Raw genomic sequence first — 23,874 nt, 5'->3', positions numbered from 1 at the left:
TTCTTGCCAGACGAAGCGTCATGCGCAACAGATGTGTCACACCAGGGACGAGCTTCATGATCAGTGCCGCCGTCTCGCATGCGTAATTAGAAGGACTGGGCTGAAATTTTAGACGTTCGTATCTCGGGACGCAGGAGCGTTACTAAAATTCTACAAAAAAGAAGTCATGAAATGACACCATCCTTGCGTTTTCAACATAAACATATGCTAACTGCAGTGAATAAAAGTTAATCATTGCATTTAGTTAATTACTGATATTACAATCACAATTATCCTCACAGTTTGCGCCCGCCTGGCCGCATATCACATGTTCAAAAACAACTTTTGTGTGGCGCTCTTTGCATTTTTCTTTTAATTCTGAAAGCCCAACTTTGAACACCTGTATAACGAAGGTCCCAGCTATGCACCCTCACCGGTTTTCTTCGCCACTACAGAAACCGCTCCCGATGTAGTTCTGCGTTCGCAAACACATCGGAGTCGGCTAAATGAGTCACAACGGATATATGCCTCGGCATCATTAATTTTTTTTTTCTTTTTGCCAGCAAATCCACAAAACGCTACGCGGACGGCGACCCTGCTAGTGCGTTGCGATTCGTAAACAAGTCACAACTGTGCGCATTTTCTAGTGTATTAACGACCTAGAAACTCGCAATAAACGGCGCATCACACAATTACTCGCTCCTTATTGAGACGGGTCATCAAAGCCGGCATCGTCGACCACGCTATCGGGTCGTCCCGCAATAAAAAAAAAAGAAAAAACACCCTCAGATCGGCATTGTATTCCGATCACAGTAACGCGCGGAATTTGGCGCACACTGCAAAAGTTTCCAGCGCGGTTTCCACACCCAGTAACAGCGATCAAACATCTGCGGCGCATACCAGAGCAGGCCCCATAAAAACACATGCACAAAAAAGGAAACGCTCACGTCTGCTCTGCTGCCAGGCATATATAACGTGCCAGTAATACGGTATAGATGACTCATACCGCGAAGTAGTAATGATGACTTTTTTTTTTCTACTGTCCCGGACAGATCCACAACAGGAAGCGCAATAATCTTCTGCGCGTGGAAAACGAACGGAATATTTTCTTTTAATTCTTACTCATTTCATCGGATAATCATACACAGGCGCCACTTTTTCGTTCATTGCTTCAGTTTTTTTTTTTTTTGCTTCAAGATATTAAGCACACAATCGAAGAGCTCCGCGATCGCAACAAAATTTGAATCCCAACCTACTTTCAACAAAATAGGAGTCTATACAGCACCGAGGTACAGTGCAGTCAGTGCCGGAACACGGTGGCCCATTTCAAGAAGTGAGCAGTACCAGGACATGGACAGCACACGATCGACCCAAATATAATGTCGGGCACATGTGCGTATGTACACGGTATGGCATGTTCCGCGGACAGCTGCGTGCTACACAAATCGGGAACGAAGTCACGCGCTCGCAACGCCAACGTATTGCAAACCAAACGCTGAATCGTGCAAACTGCAAAATCTCAGCAACTCGACATGCATGTCTCTGTGTCTGTGCTGGTAACAGGTCAGAACGATGTAATTTCAAAAAAATAATGTAACTTCCAGATTCGTGACGCATGTTTAACGGTAACTAATGCGACTTGTCACTGCTCACACTAGGATTGCTGAAAAAAATTAGCAGTGGCTTAGCTCGGCTATGCCAGGATATACGCAGCGTGAGCTATGCTGAGCCGCTGAGCAGCAATTTCGCTCTCCTTCTCCATGGCTATACCACTGGCAAAGGCCTCGCTATATGTATACCCCCACTGATACCTCTGCGCATGCGCACAAAATGAGAGGCGCTATCAAGCGGCTCCGGCGCAGCCTCAGACTTGGCTACTGCGCAACGGAGGCGCACAGCTGGGCACGCGCCGGCGCCAGTGCGTCTGCCGCGGCTATGACCGGCGAGGCGCGCGCGGCGGCTGTGCGCCGTATGACGTCACTGCTCCTCGCGCATGCGCAGCACGGCTCTCCAGGAGCCACGCGAAACTGCTCAACCTCGGCCAGTGTAGCTCACGCTACAAAAAAAAAAAAAACGCTCACAATTTCGTGAGCGCGCACGCGTACTGCGACACGTGTTGAGGCGCGAAGCTGCTTGGTCCGAGATATTGGCGCTTGACTAAGCTGAACGTATTACGCCGCCAACTCTAACCACAGTTGCCAAGTAGACGTCGCGTTCCTAATTATGGATCCACTTTGACTATACGGTGGACATACAGTTTTCCAGAAAAGTTGATTCCCTTCCGTGATAGTAAAGATTTTTCCAGGAATGGAGAAGCCTTTACTAAACCGTCAATTCGTTCACATATATGGCTGTACAGTAGCGACAGCATTGTGCAACACGTTGCGCACAGTTATCCTCGACGTACAGGCCCACACACTTCCGCCTACACTTTGCAGGGCGCACCGTATATTCTGTGCAGCACCCTATACTTAGCCGGCTATTCATTTTACTTGATGGAAGCTTTGTTACGCCAATCCAGACACGACATTCGTCACTGTCTCCGATAGGCAGGGCACAGCGTACGCCGCAGCGGCGCGTATTGGAACGCCTCTACGAACAGGCTGATCCGGCTACACAGCCATTAGCAGCGACAGCGATAAAAAAAAACGGGTAAGCCACGACGGTGCCAGACACTCGGGTACTGTTTCCAGGATTTTTCCACGCTGTGCCACAAGGATAGCGGCATTTACGACGCATTCTCCCCTCTTTACGAGATGTAAGCAATGTTGCCCCTGCTTGCTCGCATGCACTTTGTCTCCATGCGGGAAGGCTTCTTCGGATACCCTTGCCTCGTAAAGAAAAAAAAAAGGAAGGGGAAAACAGCCGTTTGCTCCGCAACCAACCATTTCAGTCTTGTACTTATTCTACACAATGCTGTGGAAGCTGCACCGAAGCGAGGAAAACAGAGGGAAAGAGCGAAGGGACGTCACCAACCACTGCACGCATCACTGCTCCACTGCGCTGATAAGCTGGTATACTATATCAGCTGGCCAGACGGTACTCCGTCACCCCAAACGAAAAACTCGGTGACGGACACGTTCTTCGGAGTCTCGCACGCGTAGGAGTAGGCTGCGTGTAATCATCATCATCATACCATCATTTCCATCAGCTAGGATAAACCCCATGCTGGGTAAAGGCCTCCCCAGCTCATCATCTACCAATGCCAACCTGCGACCACACCTTGTCCCCAGCAAGGTTTCGCTATCTCCTTGTCCCCAGTAAGGTTTCGCTATCTCCGCCTCCTCACTTCACTCTCTGCCGCCTCGGAATATATGCTTGCCTTCCCCTGCAAGGTGTCCGCTCGGATAATCCGTGCCGCTCTCTCTTCTGTCTCTCATCAAAGCTACATTCCGTTATTTTCCTTTCCCTCACTCGTGGCGCTGTTGTTAGCCACTCTTCCTCCCTTTTTTTTTTTTGCGTTAGCCTCCAAGTTCCTGGCGAATGCATCGGTTATACGACTGTCCTCCACAGAGGAATAAATAGGCAAGGCGCCCTTAATATTACTCGGCATCACCGATTAAATTCACTGCAACGCATTCTCATTGTTCCGCTGATTGTTCTGTCCCATTGCCCAAATCCTCCATGACAGTTGGCCTCACGTGCTCGGCGACAAAGTCCGAGTATATCATCATTCCTTCCCCGGGACGACGCCCTTCAAAGATACTTCCGGACATCAACCTCCAGGTGCAAGGAAACCCGATTCCTCGAACAGACAACATCAGGATCCTGGGCTTGCATCTACAGGCCAACGGCAGCAACAACATCACGATCCAACGCATCGACCAGTCGGTTGTGCAGATCGGCCGCCTCCTTAAGCGAATCTCCAACAAGCATCATGGCATGCGAGAGTCCAACCTCCTGCGCCTCGTTCAAGCTTTCGTCTGCTCCCGTATCACCTACTCTGGACCCTACTTACGTCTCACTCGTGCCGAAAGCGAACGGCTAGACGCGTCACTTCGAAAAGCATACAAGACGGCCCTAGGTCTTCCCATGTCCACAGCTACCCATAAGCTCATGGCTCTCGGAATCTCCAATACCGTGAGCGAACTGATCGAAGCAACCCTCACCGCCCAGTATGAGCGGCTCTCACTCACACACGCTGGCCGAGCGGTACTGCAGCAAGTTGGGATCTCCCCGCCGAGATCGGCCCCAAGTTACGCTGAACTTACATCGGAATATCGCCTAAATCTCCGCATTCATCCCATTCCCAAACGGATGCACCCGGAACACCACGCCGAGAGACGGGCCGACCGGGCTCGTCAGTTCGAGAAACGCTTCAGCGGACGTCCGGACGTCACGTATACGGACGCCTCTTACCATCCATCGAGGCCAGCGATGGTGGCGGTAGCTCTCGCCCCTCACCGCAGCTGGTACACAGCCTGCAGCATTCGCAATGCAGAAACAGTCACCGCAGCTGAGGAGGTTGCCATTGCGCTCGCGCTAGCCGACCCTAATACCAAAGTCGTCATCAGTGACTCTCAACAGGCTATTCGCAATTACGATGCTGGCCGTATCTCTTGCCAGGCGTTACACATTCTACGTTCTACAGCACCCTCTTCCACATCTCGCTTACTTCTTTGGGCTCCAGCCCACGAGTCGCTCAGCGGAAACGCCCAGGCACACACTCTCGCTCGAGATCTCAGCTGCCGAGCTGAGAGTATGATCAGCCACCCTGCTTCCGCTGACACTAATATCCCACGCGCTTCACTATCTCTACTCACCACTTACACGGACATACTCCAGCACTACAGACTCCAAAGGTGCACATATCCTCCCGCACACCGCGATCTAACAAGGCGCGAGGCCGTCCAATGGCGCAAACTACAAACTGGCAGCTTCCCACACCCCCTCTTATACAGCAGGATCTTTCCGGAACAGATAGCCCCCATGTGTAAACACTGCTCAACTCCGGCCACACTCATACACATGGTGTGGACTTGTCCACATTACAACAGAGACAACGCAAACACCCCAGAGACGTGGGAGTCTCTCCTGTGTACTTCCAAGCCAGCAGACCAACGCTGGCTTATCCAGCGCGCGGTGGAGGCCGCGGCATCCCAAAGGATCCCCGCCGACCTCCTCTAAGTCAGCGCAACCGGTCCTTTGACTGGTCCCCTGTTTTTGGGCGCAATAAAAGAGTTTACCTACCTACCTACCATGACCGTTCGACCAGCCATACAGATATGAAAGATACACTGTGTTACTGAGCATCGATTTGCTTTGAGCCATGCATGCATGCCTGTACCGGCTTGCGAAAACCTACTTGCATTTTGGCATTAAAAGAACAAAACGCACAGGCACGACCGCAACAGGTTATTCGAAAAACGGCGCTTTTTGCCATACATGCGACAGATATTGCACGGCCTCGCGGCAGTTTATGAGAAAACATTTCGCTCAGCGAATCACAGGGTTCGCTATAACGTGGATTCAACATCCTGCGGAACTCGTTCGCTCTACAGTTTCTTCGCTTCTATACCCTGCATGACTGATCTCACGCTGTCATGGTACAAGGCATGAACCGACGTTTCAGACATAGCTGAAACAACTGCTCTTCATTACCGCATCTGTGTGCATACGTAGTACGTGTGGGCGCATATTCTGCCCCGCTCTGAAGCGCAGATCAAATATATATAAGACGAAAGGAGGAATATCACACCGGCTGCGGTTGTCAGGAATTCAAAATGGCGGAGGCCGTACGAAATGATCGACATTGCCGCTGGCTTCTCTAGCATTTGTAGAACGCTTGGAAAACGCCATGCACGCGCATGTATAATCTAACGCAATATATGCCACGCAGATTCAGCGACGTAAATTTCATTTCGTTATAAATCAATTCCGTCAAACAGAACCAACTGCAAATCGCAGTCATTAAAATGCAACGACATCGCTTTGCCTCCGGCGATAATTATATGCCGCTCTACCGGCCTGAGGCTCATTATACTTATGACGGCGAATCACTGCTTCTGAGAGACGTTATATGACGGCGTTACGTTAGCCTGTCGTCGAGCCACAGCGCGCAAGTATAGCAACAGAAGCTTTGGATGTACGCGTTGCACACCACATACGTTCATAGAATCCCGCTATAGGGCAACCGGTCTATTCAAAGTTTCGTCACACGACAAGAAAAAAAACAATAAAAACGCGGTGGTATAGCAGATGTATTTACCGAAGCTTGTTGTAGAGAAGCACGGCCAGGGCCCTCGTGAACGCCGGCATCTCGTTTCTTCTCACGCTGACACACACTCGTGCCAATTCAGGAGCAAAACGACAGATGCGATTTTCCCAGCCTAGCGCAATCGGTCCCACAAAGTCGGCAACCGGGGGCCGAACCGAACAGCGGTCACGAAGCCGACGCCACTACTCACTACTCGCAGCTGCGTCCCGTCACGAACAATCCGATTACACAAATCCACACACACTGGGAGAATCCTTTCCTCTCGAATCGGCGCTCTTCTCACGTGGCCTTCTTACGCACCGGTCGGCCAGCCTCGCGGCTAGACCGCACGCACGCACCGTCGTTGTGAGTACACGAAGACGACACGGAGGCGGCTGCGACGACGGCGCACAACAAGACGACGACGTCGAACGCTTTCGCACGACGGAGCGTGACGTTCGGATCGGAGATCGTGTTCGTTTTGCGCCGACCGACAACGGCGGCGTATCGAAGTCGAACAGGGCGCGGGGCGGAGAACCGACAGCTGAGGGCTGCCGCGTCTCTTATCGCAGCCGTCGGCGCACTCAGCGTCGCGTCAGCGACACGCTGCCTTTAACAGCCGACAGCGAAACCCTCGCCACTTCCTCCCTTCCACCTCGGAGCGCGTTGCTTTTGTTTCCCGATACTAACGTTACAAAAAAGGAAGGAAGAAGCTCGCTACAACAAGCTACAGGAGGCTCCCTCTGTCGGCCGAGCATGTTCCCACCGTGAGGCAAGGAGGTGAAGGGAGGAAACAAGGGACGTTGACGAGAATCTGACGCCTGCACAATAGCAAGGGAGGCGGTGGAAGTGGAAAAAACAGCCACATCGATGACGCGAGGGGAAGGGCGAAAGGTGAGAGGATGTTCGAAACGAGAGGGAGAAATAGCACCGAGGGAAGGATACAAAACATATGAGCGAAGTGGATGCGGCTTTTTCGTTCACTGTAGTACAAGTTCGTGACAGCTGCGCACGGACAAGGAGGGGAAAAAAAAAAAAAGCCGTGTCAAAACGGCGCGCACCTCGCTCGAGACGGAAGCTCGGCAACGAATTTTCCCCGAGGGCTTTCGATAATCACTCTCGTAATGCATACAACCGAAACATAAACTGCCCCCTATGGTTACCACAGGAATAGCAACGGTATACTACTGCGGCTCTTCTACTACGTTCACCTAATTCCCTATTTTTTCACGCTCTATTTTCTTCTTACGACAATCTGACTATATCGTCAAGCATAACCTCGTTGTCCCATCTCCCTATTATTAGTATTTCGCTGCCACACAAGCGAACGCTTCTTCTCGAGTTGCTCCCTTGGCTTGGCCATTTCTTCAATACGTTAGACTTTACACGCTTCATTTCAGCATTCCTCTTTCTGCTCATATTATTTTGTATCTAACATATTCAATAATAGCTGGTCCGGCCAGAACCTTGACCCTATAGGAACCTCCTTCTCTATTCTACTATATATGTACCATTTATCACTGAGCATAATAAGCGACACCATTGTAACTCCTCCCCTTGTATCCTACTGCGTGCAAAACCTGCGTAGGCAGCCGGAAAACGCGAGAATCACGCCAAAATGTGCCACGGAACAAAGTTACATCGATGAATGGTGACGGTTACCCGCCGCGGTGGCTCAGTGGTTAGGGCGCTCGACTACTGATCCGGAGTTACCGGGTTCGAACCCGACCGCGGCGGCTGCGTTTTTACGGAGGCAAACCGCTAAGGCGCCCGTGTGCTGTGCGATGTCGGTGCACGTTAAAGATCGCCAGGCGGTCGAAATTACTCCGGAGCCCTCCACTACGGCACCTCTTTCTTCTTTCACTCCCTCCCTTATCCCTTCCCTTACGGCGCGGTTCAGGTGTCCAACGATATATGAGACAGATGCTGCGCCATTTCCTTTCCCCAAAAACCAATTATTATTATTATTATTATTATTATTATTATTATTATTATTATTATTATTATTATTATTATTATTATTATTATTATTATGAAGTGTTATGGGTAGAGTGCGATTTTTTAAATTTTAATTGGTTTTTGGGGAAAGGAAATGGCACAGTGTCTCATATATCGCTGGACACCTTAACCGCGCCGTAAGGGAAGGGATAAAGGATGGAGTGAAAGAAGAAAGGAAGAAGAGGTGCCGTAGTGGTGGGCGCCGGAATAATTTCGACCACCTGGGGACCTTTAACGTGCGCTGACATCATTAAAGAGAGTGAGATAAGGATACAAAAACAGGTGTGTGTGTGTGCGGGGGGGGGGGGGGGGGGGTGTATTACAGCAAAGCGGCACGGAGCAAACAGACCGCCGTGCCGGAGGCATCGCCGCACATGGTGCACACGCCTCCTGTCCACCGGGCTTCGTGCTTCCGCAACGGGGTGCGGAAACAAACGGCGCGCCGGGAGCGGAAACGGAAGCGTCGAGAGCGCACGCGCACCCCGACTCGTGCGCCACAGGTGTCACAGAACGCAAACAGCGGCAAGAGAGAGAGAGATCACGACGAGGTGGTGACGACAGAGGAGCTGCGATTGCACTGGAAACATCTTCGCTGCTCGTCACCCAACCGCGCGCGTACGTATACACGCGTGGGCGAAGTCAGTGCGATGGAAAACGTCGGGAGAAGACACACGCAAGTCCGCGGGAAGACAATCGCGCGAGGCCCCCCCCCCCCCCCCCCCCCTCACGAAGTGTGCGCGTGCCAGCGAGCGCGTTTCGTGAGCGACCCGTGACGGTGCGTGACGGCGGCCTGCCTCCTCCCGGAAAGAGACAGCGAGACGAGGATGCAGAGGCAATTAGCTAGGGAGCAAAGGCCGCGCCGCTGCTGGCGCGATAACGAGGGGGGGGGGGGGGGGGGGGGGGGGCACACGCACGCGCGCCCGCCACTGCAAGTAGGGAGGGAAGGATGGAAGCCAGCCAGCCTCACTCGCTCCCTGCACACAGAGGATGCTGAGGAGAACCAAGAGAGAAAGGCGGGCTCCCCCCTCGGCGCTCTACGCGGTGGAGATGGAGCACGCACTGTTCGACTCCGTCGCCTCTCGCAGCGCTGCAACGCAAAGCAAAGCGCCGTTGTCTACAGTCGGATGCAACTCAAGAGGCAAATGCCCCTCCAAGAAGGCCCCTTCTGCCAGTGGTGTAGCCAGGTTTTTTATGACGCCGCAGTTAATCCCCTGTCACCCTGTAGCGTAACAGGGGACGACGCGGTGTGACTTGGAATTAACCGTATAGATTAACCGAGACGACACGAAAATCGGCAGACGCCACTGGCTCTGGAGGGCCTGCTTTGATGGGGTCTCTGCCGCTTTGTTCTTGAGTTGCACTGGTGTGTGCAACCGGAATCGTCGCGGCGAGACATCAGAGGAGGTCAACGGCCTGTGGTCAGACGACAAAGGTCTGGCTAGCGCTGGAAAATCTTCGCGCAACTGATGCGCGTGGGACTGACCATGCAAATTTCCGTGGACGCCGCCATGCAAACACGCACACAGCCTTTGAAACAAGGACCAACTCACAACGCAGAGTGCGGACAATTTCAGCTTGCTGGCAGCGATCTGTACGGAAGAACGCAGTAACCTCGCGCATCGACAGAACCTAAATTTTTACTTGCACACTCGAGAGATTACGCGCTGGGAAGCTCACGGTGATGTCATTTCTGTAACGTAACAACCTTCGGATGCTTCTCTTATAGTCTCCAGGAAGCGCTGGCCATGCAAGCAGGCCGAGACGCATGCATCGTGGACTCGAGCGCCAACACTGTGAGCCGAAGTGCGCGTGCTCCGGCCTTGCGACATGCCGACGGATGCGTCAGGGCAATAAGGAAAGCTATCCGGCAACGCGTTTGACGTCGAATAGGTATCGAAACGTCGTAGTGAACAAACAGTCGAGCGGAGCGGACACGGGACACAGTACAGGAGAGAAGAAAACGCGCTCCATAACGAGCATATGTGGTAGTAACAATGAGGGGAATGTGCGCGAAAGCCACTTTGACTTTTTCATTATATTCAAGTGACTACTTGCTTTCAGGCGCCCGCAGCTGGTTTTCGACATCCTCCACGTTGATTCAACACCATTTAGTGTGCATGCCGGAATTTACTGGCATACGTATTTACTCGCATATTGGTATACATGCGTCCTCAAGCGACTCCGAACTGCGCGGGAACCGGAAAATCAAAGCCAAAGTAGGAATGTCTCATTCGTCGCCCCGCCGCCGCCGCCGCCAAACGTTCAGTTGTGGAGATAATAATAATTGGTTTTGGGGGAAAGGAAATGGCGCAGTATCTGCCTCATATATCGTTGGACACCTGAACCGCGCCGTATGGGAAGGGATAAGGGAGGGAGTGAAAGAAGAAAGGAAGAAATAGGTGCCGTAGTGGAGGGCTCCGGAATAATTTCGTACTGTGCGATGTCAGTGCACGTTGTGGAGACCGGCACAACGCATTATATATCGGAGCTGAGGCATGCGCAGAGAGAAAGGTCACCGTAGAAAATGCACTCGCCTCCGTAGCGCAAATTTCAAGTTTCATCCCGAGGAACGCGCGATAGAACAAGCGCACGTACTTCACGCGCAGATAATGGCGTAATTAAAAGAGCACAGCCGCCACGGAAAAAGCTAACTAGTGCAATTGTTAAAAAAAATAAGTACCGACCCATTACTTACATCGCAGGCTGCAGCTGAGCATTTGCAGTGAGGCACCACTTTTATGTGCAGAGTTCAATGTATGTCAGCAAGAAACGAAAGCCTGGCAACTATTTTCTGCGACAGCAGGGATCGGAGGGACGCCTGGATAAATTAAGGTCAACGCACAGCCCCCAAAAGTGCTTACACAAGCGCTTAATGAAACGCCCCCCCCCCCCCCCCCCCTCCTTGTCCATTCCTTCCACATTTCGAACTAATCTGCGTCTACTCGCAACCGTAGCGCTCAGCCAATGGAGAGCGACAAAGGCACGTTGAATTACTCGATAACACCCAGCACGAGGTAATCGCCGCTTATCTGTCCGGCAGTAACTGCACCAGTTATGGACCATTGGGACCGTCTCCATTCACTTTGATCGTCGCTTTGAAAAAAAAAAAAAAAGACACCTCCGAAAGACCTCAGGCTCTTTTTTTCTGTTTGTTTATTTTTGCTCCGTGCCGTCCTGAAATGATTGTTGAGACAGCAGCATCCCGGGTTCGAACCCGACCGCGGCGGCTGCGTTTTTATAGAGGAAAAACGCTAAGACGCCCGTGTTCTGTGCGATATCAGTGCACGTTAAAGATCCCCAGGTGGTTGAAATTATTCCGGAGCCCTCCACTACGGCACCTATTCTTCCTTTATTCTTTCACTCCATCCTTTATCCTTTATTCCTTCCCTTACGGCGGGGTTCAGGTGTCCAACGATATATGCGACAGATACTGCGCCATTTCCTTTCCCCCAAAACCAATATTATTATTATTAGACAGCAGCATGCACGCGTATGAGGGGTGAAGTGGAAGCCGGCGATTGGTTCGAGCCGCCGTGGAAGTGGCATGCATAGAAAACATTCTATTAAACATTTACACTATCATCCCGAGGTTCAAAACACCGACTAACCGTCACTGCTTTAACCAATCGCCCGATTCCTCTCAACTTCACCTCATGCTGCTAATAATAATTAATAACTGGTTTTTTGGGAAAGGAAGTGGCGCAGTATCTGTCTCATATATCTTTGGACACCTGAACCGCGCCGTAAGGGAAGGGATAAAGGAGGAAGTGAAATAAGAAAGAAGAATAGGTGCCGTAGTGGAGGGCTCCGGCATAATTTCGACCACCTGGGGATCTTTAGCGAGCACTGACATCGCACAGCACACGGGCGCCTTACCGTTTTTCCTCCATAAAAACGCAGCCGCCTCTGATGTTCATTTTGAGGTTCAGGTCGACCTTGTGACGTCCAAATATACAAGGTTGCCCACCTTTGCGATGTTACACGTTCAACTACCACGACCCAGGAGTGACCACTGTAGATCCGGAACGCAGGAGAGAAATGACTGAGGAGGAGGAGGAGGAGGAGGAGGAGGAGGAGAAGAAGAAGAAGAAGAAGAAGAAGAAGAACAAGAAGAACAAGAAGAAGAACAAGAAGAACAAGAAGAAGAAGAACAAGAAGAAGAACAAGAAGAAGAACAAGAAGAACAAGAAGAAGAAGAAGAAGAAGAACAAGAAGAAGAAGAAAAAGAAGGAAAAGAACAAGAAGAAGAAGAAGAAGAAGAAGAAGAAGAAGAAGAAGAAAAAGAAGGAAAAGAACAAGAAGAAGAAGAAGAAGAAGAAGAAGAAGAAGAAGAAGAAGAAGAGAAGAAGAAGAAGAAGAAGAAGAAGAAGAAGAAGAAGAAGAACAAGAAGAACAAGAAGAAGAAGAAGAAGAAGAAGAAGAAGAAGAAGAAGAACAAGAAGAAGAACAAGAAGAACAAGAAGAACAAGAAGAAGAAGAAGAAGAAGAAGAAGAAGAAGAAGAACAAGAAGAAGAAAAAGAAGGAAAAGAACAAGAAGAAGAAGAAGAAGAAGAAGAAGAAGAAGAACAAGAAGAAGAAGAAGAACAAGAAGAAGAAGAAGAACAAGTAGAACAAGAAGAAGAAGAAGAAAAAGAAGAAGAAAGAGGTGGAGTGCACTCGGCAGGCCCTCCCATGCAGGTCACAAATAGCAGCTTACCAATAACCCTTCCGGTACTCGCCTACGGGGCAAGAAGATGGAAGCTAACGGACAGGACTGAAATTAAATGGAGTTCAGCGCGGAGTGCCGTGGGTGGTGAGACGTATACCGTAACAAGTTATTAAAAGAACAGTTGGGGACAAATGCGACCGATAAGGATTTCAGCAACTGAAATCAAGAACAGGAAATAGACACGGCCAGAGCCGTGAAGGGATTTCAAGAGAAGGCAAGCGTATACAGCGGACAGCTGAGTGTCAGGTGGGGAGATGAGATAAAGAAATGCGCGAAGGCGACCGCCGCTAGCGCATGTCAGGCCTAATTAACAGGTGGTTAATGGGAGAAGCATTTGACCAGCAGTGGACGCAGCCGCGGTGACAATGACGACGTTTACAACGATGTCGACGATCCGCTGCGAAATCCGGTAAATCTGCGTTTTATTTCCCACCTATACTGAGATTTCTCTACTTTGACAGCGCAGCTGTTAATGAATCATTTCCGGCGCATCCGGCGTAGGCGCCTTCTTCGACGCTGCAGCCTATCATGTGACCGCGAGCATGATCCGAACCCGCGTTCCCCCGCTCGCTGATCACGTGACTATACTCGACACCCCTGATTGGTTGAACTACGAGGGGGCCCCCACTGAGGCTGGCCACGTAGACGAAAGAAGGGGATGAAGAAAAGGTAAGAACAGTCGCCGAGGCACAACCAATCCGACAATACAGGGAGCAAGGCATTGCTGTATACACGCCGCAAAGGCACAAATCGCAAAAGCATGCAAGTATCTTCGCTGTTGAAACGCAATGATGAGAAAACATAGGCGCAATATTTTCTAAAAACAAAAATAACACCAAGCCTATCGAACACAAGTCAGTAAGGACGCTGTCGCAGACGCCCAAAAATAGGAGCGAATTTAATCCAGGCGCGACGGCAGTGAGTCACGGAGAAACGGGCCAATTAAACGATCTTGTGCGCTACAGCTGCGCCGATGAGAACAGAGGCAACCGAATCCTGCCACCTCCGAACAACAACAACACAGCCGCCGCATGTGGAGGCAACGTGCGCACTGCAGTTCGCAAACACCGGATCTAAGAGAGTTACGTCCGTTCTAACTGGAACGAATAGAAACGGGCTTTGTTTACGTAACGTGTTCCGGGTGCTTGAAAACGATGAAAGCGAAGAAAGAGAAGAAGAAGAAGAAGAAAAAGAAGAAGAAAAAGAAGAAGAAAAAGAAGAAAAAGAAGAAGAAAAAGAAGAAGAAGAAGAAGAAGAAGAAGAAGAAAAGAATGAAATCGAAGGAGCATTGTGGGCGGGCGCGTACATCAAGAGAGAGTGCAATTTATTTTGTATTAATCAAAAATCACAAAAATTAATCAATTCGTCCTCTACGGGATGTGAACAATTCTTTTATTACAATTCGATTTATAAAAAACGCAATGACTCAACAAAATTCCGCAGTGTGTGCGTGTGAGTGACGAAGTCTTCAAAAAACAAGGGCAGGCAGAGTTTAGTGCGGGTGCGAAGAATCCAAAGGTATAGGTGACCAGGTCTGAACGCTATTATGAGAACGGGGGACGCTCGATAACCGGCCCTTTTGTCTCTCGCCCTACACACAAGGCAGCGATAGGGGCCCAGAGAGAACAAACACGCGGGACCGACAGACACGGCTGGTGCAGTCGCCTAACTCCCTCGGATTATATCTACGCGCCACGTGTGTAATAGACGACCACTGCCTCGCATTCAGTCGGAACGGGAAGAAGGGGCGCGGTGACCGCGGCGACCAGCGTCAGCGGTATACGACAATCGCGCACGTTGGCGCGACGAGTTCCGGGAACGGACGTTTTGGCTGCCAGCAGGCAAACCCCCGAGACAACCACGACGACGACCTCTGACCTAACTACGCACTACTATACATAACCGCACGTGCCACACAGGCTCTCGCACCGTCGCCACAAATCGCGAACACACGCCCGCGCAAATGCACGCACACAGAACCAACCGAGCAGTTATGATCCGCGTGTGCCTGGCCCATGCAGATGGTGAGCATTGTCGCTCGTTGAAAGGGGGGGGAGGGGAGGAATGATGGTCGTACAGGCACCTCACTCCTTGACTCAAACGAAGAGGGCGAAATGGCTTGAGGGATCGTTATTCCCCCCGCCACTCGCCACGAACGGGAAGCCTTTTCGAATAGACTCGATCCGCTATGGGCACTACACAACCGCACGTTCTGGGCACACTGCATCCGCCTCGGTGATGGGAAAACTGAGAGCAAAGCGCCCAGCGCGCTCCACTGTGTCTGAATGCGAGCAATTCGCAGGGCGCCGCTCCTCTACGTCCATGTCGCGTTAATTTTCTGATCAGGTAAAATGCGCACGGACGACCTTTCTCATTTTTCTTTTGTTTTCGCCTTATACCCAGCAACAGTTGCACCCTGCATACGATACATAACGGGGGCATTTTTTTTTTCTTTCCCGTCACTGATATTCTTGCTTCTCGACAGGAGCAATTTCTCTCTCTCTCTCTCTCTCTCTCTCTCTCTCTCTCTCTCTCTCTCTCTCTCTCTCTCTCTCTCTCTCTCTCTCTCTCTCACACACACACACACACACACACACACACACACACACACACACACAAAATATATTTAGGTCGGTGTGTTCCAATTGAAAGGTATTGAATATACCGCCGCGGTGGCTGAGCGGTTACGGCGCTCGGCTGCTGGCCCGTAAGACGCGGGTTCGATCCCGGCCGCGGCGGTCGAATTTCGATGGAGGCGAAATTCTAGAGGCCCGTGTACTGTGCGATGTCAGTGCACGTTAAAGAACCCCAGGTGGTCGAAATTTCCGGAGCCCTTCACTACGGCGTCTCTCATAGCCTGAGTCGCTTTGGGACGTTAAACCCCCATAAACCATAAACCAAACCGGTATTGAATATGATTAATGCATGACTGAGTTTGCTACTCTCATGGCTTATTAACACATACAAGAGGCACGGGCAGACATAATAGGCCTGAATTCCGCAAAATTACAGAGAAGCCTAAGGTGGGAGGAAAAAAAAAGGAGCTTCAAAGCATTTATATGCATTAGTTAAAATTGAACTAAATAAAACGAAGTCAAAGCCGAAGCAATCTCACTGCGTTTAATCCACGCGCGAGAAAAATAAAGGTAAATTCCGGACACAAGAAAACAAAACCAGTTATAGCTACACAGAGACTTCAGTTCTCCGACACAATCGAACGCAAAAAAAAAAAAAAATGAAACGTTCGAACCGGGCCAAATTCAAACGCAAGAACTTCCAACAAGGCTAACAGCGTACTCGGCTAATAGTTCCGCTGCAGTGCAGACAGACGTGGTTGCGAGGCAGAGTGCACTAACGGGCCACATCCTTCCCCGCAATTGTTGCAACGCTCGCCGCATGCAAGCTCGCACAGCCAGCCGCGGCGGCAGCAGGGGCCCCAGACGGTGACTCACACGAACACATGCTCTCAAGCCCGTTGACGAGCCCGGCACACATGTGCGCGACTTGGCTGGTATAGACTCCATCGCCGCCACGCTCCGTTAGAGCTGCAGCACAGGATTGGAGAGAGCGGATTCCGTCGCTCGGACTGACTCACTCCCAACTGCGCGTGCCACTGCGCGCTCCCATCGTGATTTACACCGCCCAATCTTCGGAACAGCAACGTCTATATTTACAGCCGAAGTGTTTCGTACATCAACTGCACCCTATACGAACAACAACACGGCGGAAGCCCTGCTCTGTGTTTCCGAAGAACAGCATGAGCTGCAGCGGCAGCCCGAAAAGCTGCAGGCTAAAGCTGTCCCGCGCGGGCATGCTGTAGAGAAAGCCTCTGACGGTTCCACTCGAGCCCCGATAACGCAAGCCGCATGCTGTCATGCTGAAATTATACACCGCTCGTGAAAGGCCCGACGCGAGCTCGTAAACGAGGGATTTATTTTTTTGTCTCGTTCAGCGTGGCATTTCACGGGAAGTTTCTCGCGACGTTAATTCTCTTCCTGTTTTCGGTTCATTGAGCTCGTCAATATCGACCGATACATATATTTCTACGAGGCACTGTAACGTGTCCAAAAGGAGCCTAAACCGACCTCTGAAGTAAGATGCCTTTCCTTTGTCTCTTAGTACGTATCCTCCCCCGCAAATTCTCTGAGCAGTGCTCTTGTTGGACTCGCGCCGCACAGCCCCCCTCCCCTACTGTCGATACAAGAAATTATCTGGGGCCCTTTTCGAAAAAGAAATCGCGGCTTAGTGCCTGGCTAGCCCGCTATATATACGGGTATATATGGGCATATATGGGCAAGCCATATATACGTGGCACAACTGCAATGACAGGAGCGGGAGCGACACACCCGCGCATATGTCGCCAAATAGGTTATTTTTTTCTAAATCTGCACTCCTCATTCCAACGAGGCATGCCATGCAGTTTGTGACGTCGTGTGCAAGCAGGCCAGGGCTCACAGTCTTCTAGGCAACCAGATGGCTTCATAGCCACTTCATAACGCGTCTGAGCTCGTGCATCAAGGCGAACGAGAATAATCCCTCAATTCATGGCTGACTTTTAAAGTGAAGTTCGGCGCCCTAGGTTTCTCTACCGGAAGTTGAGGGATTCCAGCGCCCTTTGCTCCTACAAGCAAAATCAAATAGGGGCAATTGATGCCACGTGCTGCACCGTTCTGTGAAAACACTGCCCAGCGTAGCACGAGCAGCGCCACCGTTGAAAAACGTGCAATGTGCCCGAAGCACAGGCACAGCCCGAGGCACAGCATGCAACAAAGCGCCCTCCCCCCCCCCTCCTTTTTCCTTTATCTCCTTTCTATTCCCGTTGCACTCCTACTGAGGCATTCTCCATTTCTCTCAGCCAGAACCCGGCCAATGGTGGCCTGTTATTATCCGTTCGATGACGCTACGAACAGTGTGCAGCGATAAATGTGGGACATATTGCAAGGGCTGGAAGAAACCAACGGGGAAGTGTGATTTCGGAGTTCTCTCCCAAAAAACTCTCAGTGCACCGCCCTGTAAGTACATGGGCAAAGAAAAAGAAAAACTTTCGTATGGTTGCAGGTTCGCACCCCCTCTGAGGGGGAAAGTTGAGGGAAACGCTGAAAGTGAGAAAGAGACGGTCTTTTAAACTACTCCCACAAGCGTGCGGATGACAGACCCCGAAGAATAATAATAATAATAATTGGTTATTGGGGGGAAAGGAAATGGCGCAGTATCTGTCTCATATATCGTTGGACACCTGAACCGCGCCGTCAAGGAAGGGATAAAGGAAGGAGTGAAAGAAGAAAGGAAGAAGAGGTGCCGTAGCAGAGGGCTCCGGAATAATTTCGACCACCTGGGGATCTTTAACGTGCACTGACATCGCACAGCACACGGGCGCCTTAGCGTTCTGCCTCCATAAAGACGCAGCCGCCGCGGTCGGGTTCGAACTCGGGAACTCCGGATCAGTAGTCGAGCGCCCTAACCACTGAGCCACCGCGGCGGGTAGACCCCGAAGAAAGAATTGATCTCCGACCTGATGCAACGTTAAACTCCCAATCCCCGGGAAAGGCCCACGCACCCACAGGCAGGCAGGCAGGCAGGCAGGCGCTACTGCCGATCGTCTGCCCACGTGCAGCAAGAACCACGACCCGGTTTCAGATGCGCATTCGCAATACTGCGACCGGGGAGAGAGGGGTGTTGCCACACCGTTGACGTGCACCGGGACCGTGTGAAAGGCGAAAGCGCGTGTACTTTCGCACACCGCAGCAAGCCGCAAAAACGACCCCGCCGGGTACAACCTCCTGCACCGTGTCTCCAACACAACGCGCATGTCTGTACCCATTGCCCTTTCTGCGTGGCGTGACGTCAAGGAGACCTCGCACCGTCACAAGCACGCCGCGCGCACGGGTGCCGCAATCCCCCACTCCCGCCTCATCCGCTTTCCTTATTTTCTCTGCCGTTCGACCGGCGGAATCAATAGCATCGATGAGGCGCGTATCCTCAATTCGGGTTGGTCGGCCCGGATGCAACGAGTGCGGCGGAAAAAGCCGGGCCACGCATGCATATGCATTCGCCCGGGGCCAAGTGTCCCGGCCGCCGGAGGACAATGCACCCTCCTCGCTGTTGTGTGCTTACTTGGCGGCAGCAGCAGCAGCGCTGAACGCGGCATCGATTGATTTAATGCTGGCCCCGCAAGCAAGCAGGCAAGCGCGATCGCTTTGATGCCTCTCTGCACGCCATGTGCACTCTTTATCCCACAGTCAGTGCCCGACAGAAGGCGAGACAGACACCGCGCTTTCGACGTCACCGCTGCGTAGCTCCTCAAACATCCCCGCTTGCCATGATCGGAAATGGCTTGCTCTACGCGAGGAAAACGAGCCTGAAAACATCGTCGGCACTCTTGTCGAGAAGCAGCAGCAGCTCCCAATACTATCCTTATCCGCAGGCTTACTGGAACGCGGATTTGCGCGCACACTAACCATACCGGAGCCCTCCACTACGGCACCTTTCTTCCTTTCTTCTTTCACTCCCTCTATTATTTATTTATTTATTTATTTATTTATTTATTTATACATACTGCAGCGCAATTATATGCGCTATGGCAGGAGTGGGAAAACACAAAAATGCAAGGAAACAGAATGCAGCAAAATGTACAAAGTGAGCACTACAAAAAGTTAAAATCACAAATGAAATATCAAACAAGAAAGGAACTGTTAACGACAGGGTAAGAATACACAGCTATTATGCGTCTTCAACGGCAGTTACAAAGTTTTGAAATGGACAAGAACGAATGGACCCGGGTAGAGAATTCCAGGCTTCTATTGAACGGGGAAAAAAACTGAATTTGAACAAATTAGCATGCGCAAAATACGGTATCAAATTAAGCTCGTGATGACTTCTTGTAGATGATAATGGTGCAAAGTTAATGTAGTGGTTAGCTGACAGCCTTACTGAGGAATTGACGACACAATGTAAGAATTTTAATGATTCAGTGTGGCGATGGACAGACAGCGTGGTTAAATTCAATGAGAGAAGTGTCGAAGAGGGTGAGAAATCGCGATCATAACGATGACATATAAAACGCACAGCTTTCTTCTGGACTGCTTCTAACATGTTAATTTCGAATTGCTTGTACGGGTTCCACACTACAGCTGCGTAATCGAGAATAGGGCGGATTAGAGATTTATACAACAGTAGCTTTGTGTCTTTTGGTGAATTGGGTAGCGTGCGTCGTAGATAACCTAGTAGTAGATAACCCTTACGGCGCGGTTCAGGTGTCCAACGACATATGAGACGGATACTGCGCCATTTCATTTCTCCCAAAACCAATGATTATTATTATTATTATTATTATTATTATTATTATTATTATTATTATTATTATTATTATTATTATTATTATTACAACAATGCCAACGAAGCGCCCCCAGAAGTGCCTGGACACAAGAGTTATCTGCATGCGCATCACCTTCTACCCCCCCCCCCTTCCCCCGGCGCCGAAACGCAGTAAACGTCTTCGCCATTACTTGTTCAACTGACAGCGAAGGGTATGCGCTGCGGGCGTGGATAGTTTCGTTCGTCGGTGAGCTAGAATCTATCAAACCTCCGCCATTACTTTCTTTGGAGCTCTTGCAGTGTTTTACAACCATCCACTTCGCTATCCTGACCAGTCTGTAGAAGTCGCGAGTGTCCTTCATAACTGTCGAGCGTTGTTTTATAGTCTTTCATAGCTGCCCATCGCCAGCCCGGCCGAGAAGCGAATGGCCTCTCTCTCAATAGACACAAACAGAAGACGATAAGGAGACGAAGGTAGAAAGAGACAAAGAAACCTCTCTTGTGCTGCTCATTGGTGTCACGCGCATTGATCACATTAACTTTTTACAAAACACTGCACTTCTTCAAAGAACAAAAATTTTGATTTTCCACTTTCACAGTTCCTGGGTTCGAACCCGACCGCGGCGGCTGCGTTTTCATGGAGGCAAAACGCTAAGGCGCCCGTGTGCTGAGCGATGTCAGTGCGCGTTAAAGATCCCCAGGTGGTCGAAATTATTCCGGAGCCCGCCACTACGGCACCTCTTTCTTCCTTTCACTCCCTCCTTTTCCCTTCCCTTACGGACCGGTTCAGGTGTCCAACGATGTATGAGACAGATACTGCGCCATTTCCTTTCCCCCAAAGCAATTATTATTATTATTATATTGACAGTATCATCTGCCTTGAGCGCGCAGGTCATCATCCCACTAAAACGCACAAGTTCTTTTAATTCGATAGTCGGAGAAAAAAAAATGTGCTGTAGGTCATAAAATTCGCTCGTTGGCTGGAGGGATTTCACGTCACCAGAACGGATGTGACACGCGTCACTTGCGGTAAAGGCATCAATCACTTCTAATGCTGTCGTAGTGCCAACACATAATGGTCTTAGGTGTGCCTGTGAACTTTTTTTTTATGGACAGAGTCGAATAGCGTTATAACGAAACAGTTTATAATGAAATATTGGATATAACGAAGGAATGATTATTCTCCTTGGAAACTCGATAAACACGCGTGCTATAAGGAAGCTGCGGATATAACGAAGATCGCCGGGCCCCTTCAGCTTCGTTATAACGAGGTTCAACTGTACTACACTGTAAGTATGATCTTTTTTCACCAACTGAAAATCGCGTAGTGGCAAACATACGAAGAGTAGAATACTTCGAATTATACGTTAAAACTGACTTCGTCACACGTACTATTATATAGTAGGATACCAATTTAAAAAGAAAAAGAAAAACAGCAGTTGGTAACAACGGGCCATGGTCTACGGCATCAAGTATTGCACCACTGGCCAATCACAAGAGCGTAAAAAAAAAAATGGTTCACTGTATCAAACAAGCCAGAAGCGTCAACATTTTTGAGCTTATAATTACGCCTAGTGATTACCTTGTTTCTTACGTAACAAAATATACTTTTTGCCAAGTAATAATAATAATTGGTTTTGGGGGGAAAGGAAATGGCGCAGTGTCAGTCTCATATATCATTGGATACCTGAACCGCGCCGTAAGGGAAGGGATAAAGGAGAGAGTGAAAGAAGAAAGGAAGAAAGGGGTGCCGTAGTGGAGGGCTCCGGAATAATTTCGACCACCTGGGGATCTTTAACGTGCGCTGACATCGCACAGCACACGGGCGCCTTAGCGTTTTTCCTCCATAAAAACGCAGCCGCCGCGGTCGGGTTCGAACCCGGGAACTCCGGATCAGTAGTCGAGCGCCCTAACCACAGAGCCACCGCGGCGGGCACTTTTTTGCCAAGGAGAAATTCTATTCGGAGGGCCTGAATGCGGGCGAAGCTTCACTGCAGACTTGAGCTGTATCCGACTATATATGGCCTCAGTGCTTGCGAGCGGTAGTCTTACAGTTTTGTTAGTTACGCGCAGGGCGTGGATATATACGCCTGCTAGTCAGAAAGAGACCCCACCCAATAGCTAAACTGCTTACGACAGCACTTTTTGGCGCTGACGCAAAAACAACGAGTCGAGCACTGAACTGCGATATGACTGTTAATCGTGCACCCACCGCGGTGGCTCAATGGTAAGAGCGCTCGGCTACTGATCCGGTGTACCCGGGTTCGAACCCGACCGCGTTGACCGCGTTTCCATAGAGGCGAAATACAGAAGTCGCCCGTGTGTTGTGCGAAGTCAGTGCGGGTTAAAGATCCCCAGGTGGTCAAAATTATTCCGGAGCACTCCACTGCGGCACCTCTTTCTTCGTTTCTCCTTTCACTCCCTCCTTTATCCCTTCCCATACGGCGCGGTTCAGGTGTGCACGGAAATATGTGAGACCATTACTGCGCCATTTCCTTTCCTCAAAAATTTCGATTCCTATCCCTGCATTCTCAGACAATGGCCGGCGCGCATTTCGGGAGCAGGAGACATAAGGAAGGTGCTGCACATCGTTTTGTGCATAACACACGCCGCTTACTGCACGATACTTCTCCTATCACAAGCTGCATGCTACAGATAAGCGAGTACTTGAACTGCCTGCAAAGCTCCACGCGACAAAGACCGAAAAAAAAAGCGTACCTCTCCGCAGAACCTACACAAGCCAATGGGAAGCGATAGCGACCTAAGCGAAATTTATATTAGTACTTTACTTTATGAGATTCCAGCTACCTACATTGATTCCTTTCTAATTTTTTTTTGATGCGCCAGATCTACAGAAGGGTGTCGTCATTCGCGTGCTTTCCATTTCTTCTTCAAACGATTACGCGGCAATGGCATATAAGCGAGGACACCTTATTGGCCGATAACGAGCAAGCACGATCGCAATGAAAAGGAATGCGAGCAACGCGGCGCCTACGCGCTCTGCTGTTGAAATTCCTTTCCATCGCGCTTTTACCTGAGTGGTAAACAAAAAGTTAGAGTCTTCTTGTTATGCACCGAAGTAAAGGCGTGATGAAAAGAAACGCGAATGTCAGTGCACGTTAAAGATCCCCAGGTGGACGACATTATTCAGGAGCCCACCACTACGGCACCACTTTCTTCCTTTCTTCTTTCACTCCGTCCTTTATCCCTTCCCTTACGGCGCGGTTAAGGTGTCCGCCGATATATGAGACAGATACTGCGCCATTTCCTTTCCCCAAAAACCAATTATTATTATTAGAGCGCGTGGGCTTCGATTCTGTTCGCATTTCTTTCCCTCGCCCCTGTACATCGCGGACAGGGAACGCGCATGCGCGAAGTGGCTCTCGACAAGCTACCTCCGTGAACTTTGTTCGCGGCGACGCAACACTTAATTTTCCCACTTCCGAAGCCCCGCCGCGGTGGCTCAGTGGTTAGGGCGCTCGACTACTGATCCGGAGTTCCCGGGTTCGAACCCGACCGCGGCGGCTGCGTTTTTATGGAGGAAAAACGCTAAGGCGCCCGTGTGCTGTGCGATGTCAGTGCACGTTAAAGATCCCCAGGTGGTCGAAATTATTCAGGAGCGCTCCACTACGGCACCTAATTCTTCCTTTCTTCTTTCACTCCCTCCTTTATCCCTTC

At 50.3% G+C, this 23,874-nt stretch overlaps 1 protein-coding gene across 6 annotated transcripts in view; it reads right to left on the bottom strand.

Annotated features, from left to right (window-relative positions):
* Window positions 1-23,874, bottom strand: part of mtd (TLD domain-containing protein mustard) — a 199,633-nt gene that overhangs the window by 70,406 nt on the left and 105,353 nt on the right. The window contains exon 1 of one of the 6 annotated variants that reach the window (XM_077661814.1): window positions 6,188-6,389. The exons of the other annotated variants lie outside the window; for them this stretch is intronic. Within the exon in view, the coding sequence (XP_077517940.1) occupies window positions 6,188-6,237 (50 nt within the window). The 5' untranslated portion in view covers window positions 6,238-6,389. Of the gene's footprint in view, window positions 1-6,187; window positions 6,390-23,874 lie in introns of those variants that run through there. 6 annotated transcript variants of the gene reach the window in all.

This window comes from Amblyomma americanum, chromosome 4 (assembly GCF_052857255.1).
Source record: "Amblyomma americanum isolate KBUSLIRL-KWMA chromosome 4, ASM5285725v1, whole genome shotgun sequence".
Lineage (NCBI taxonomy): Eukaryota > Metazoa > Arthropoda > Arachnida > Ixodida > Ixodidae > Amblyomma > Amblyomma americanum.
This window is presented reverse-complemented; position numbering and strand designations above follow the sequence as displayed.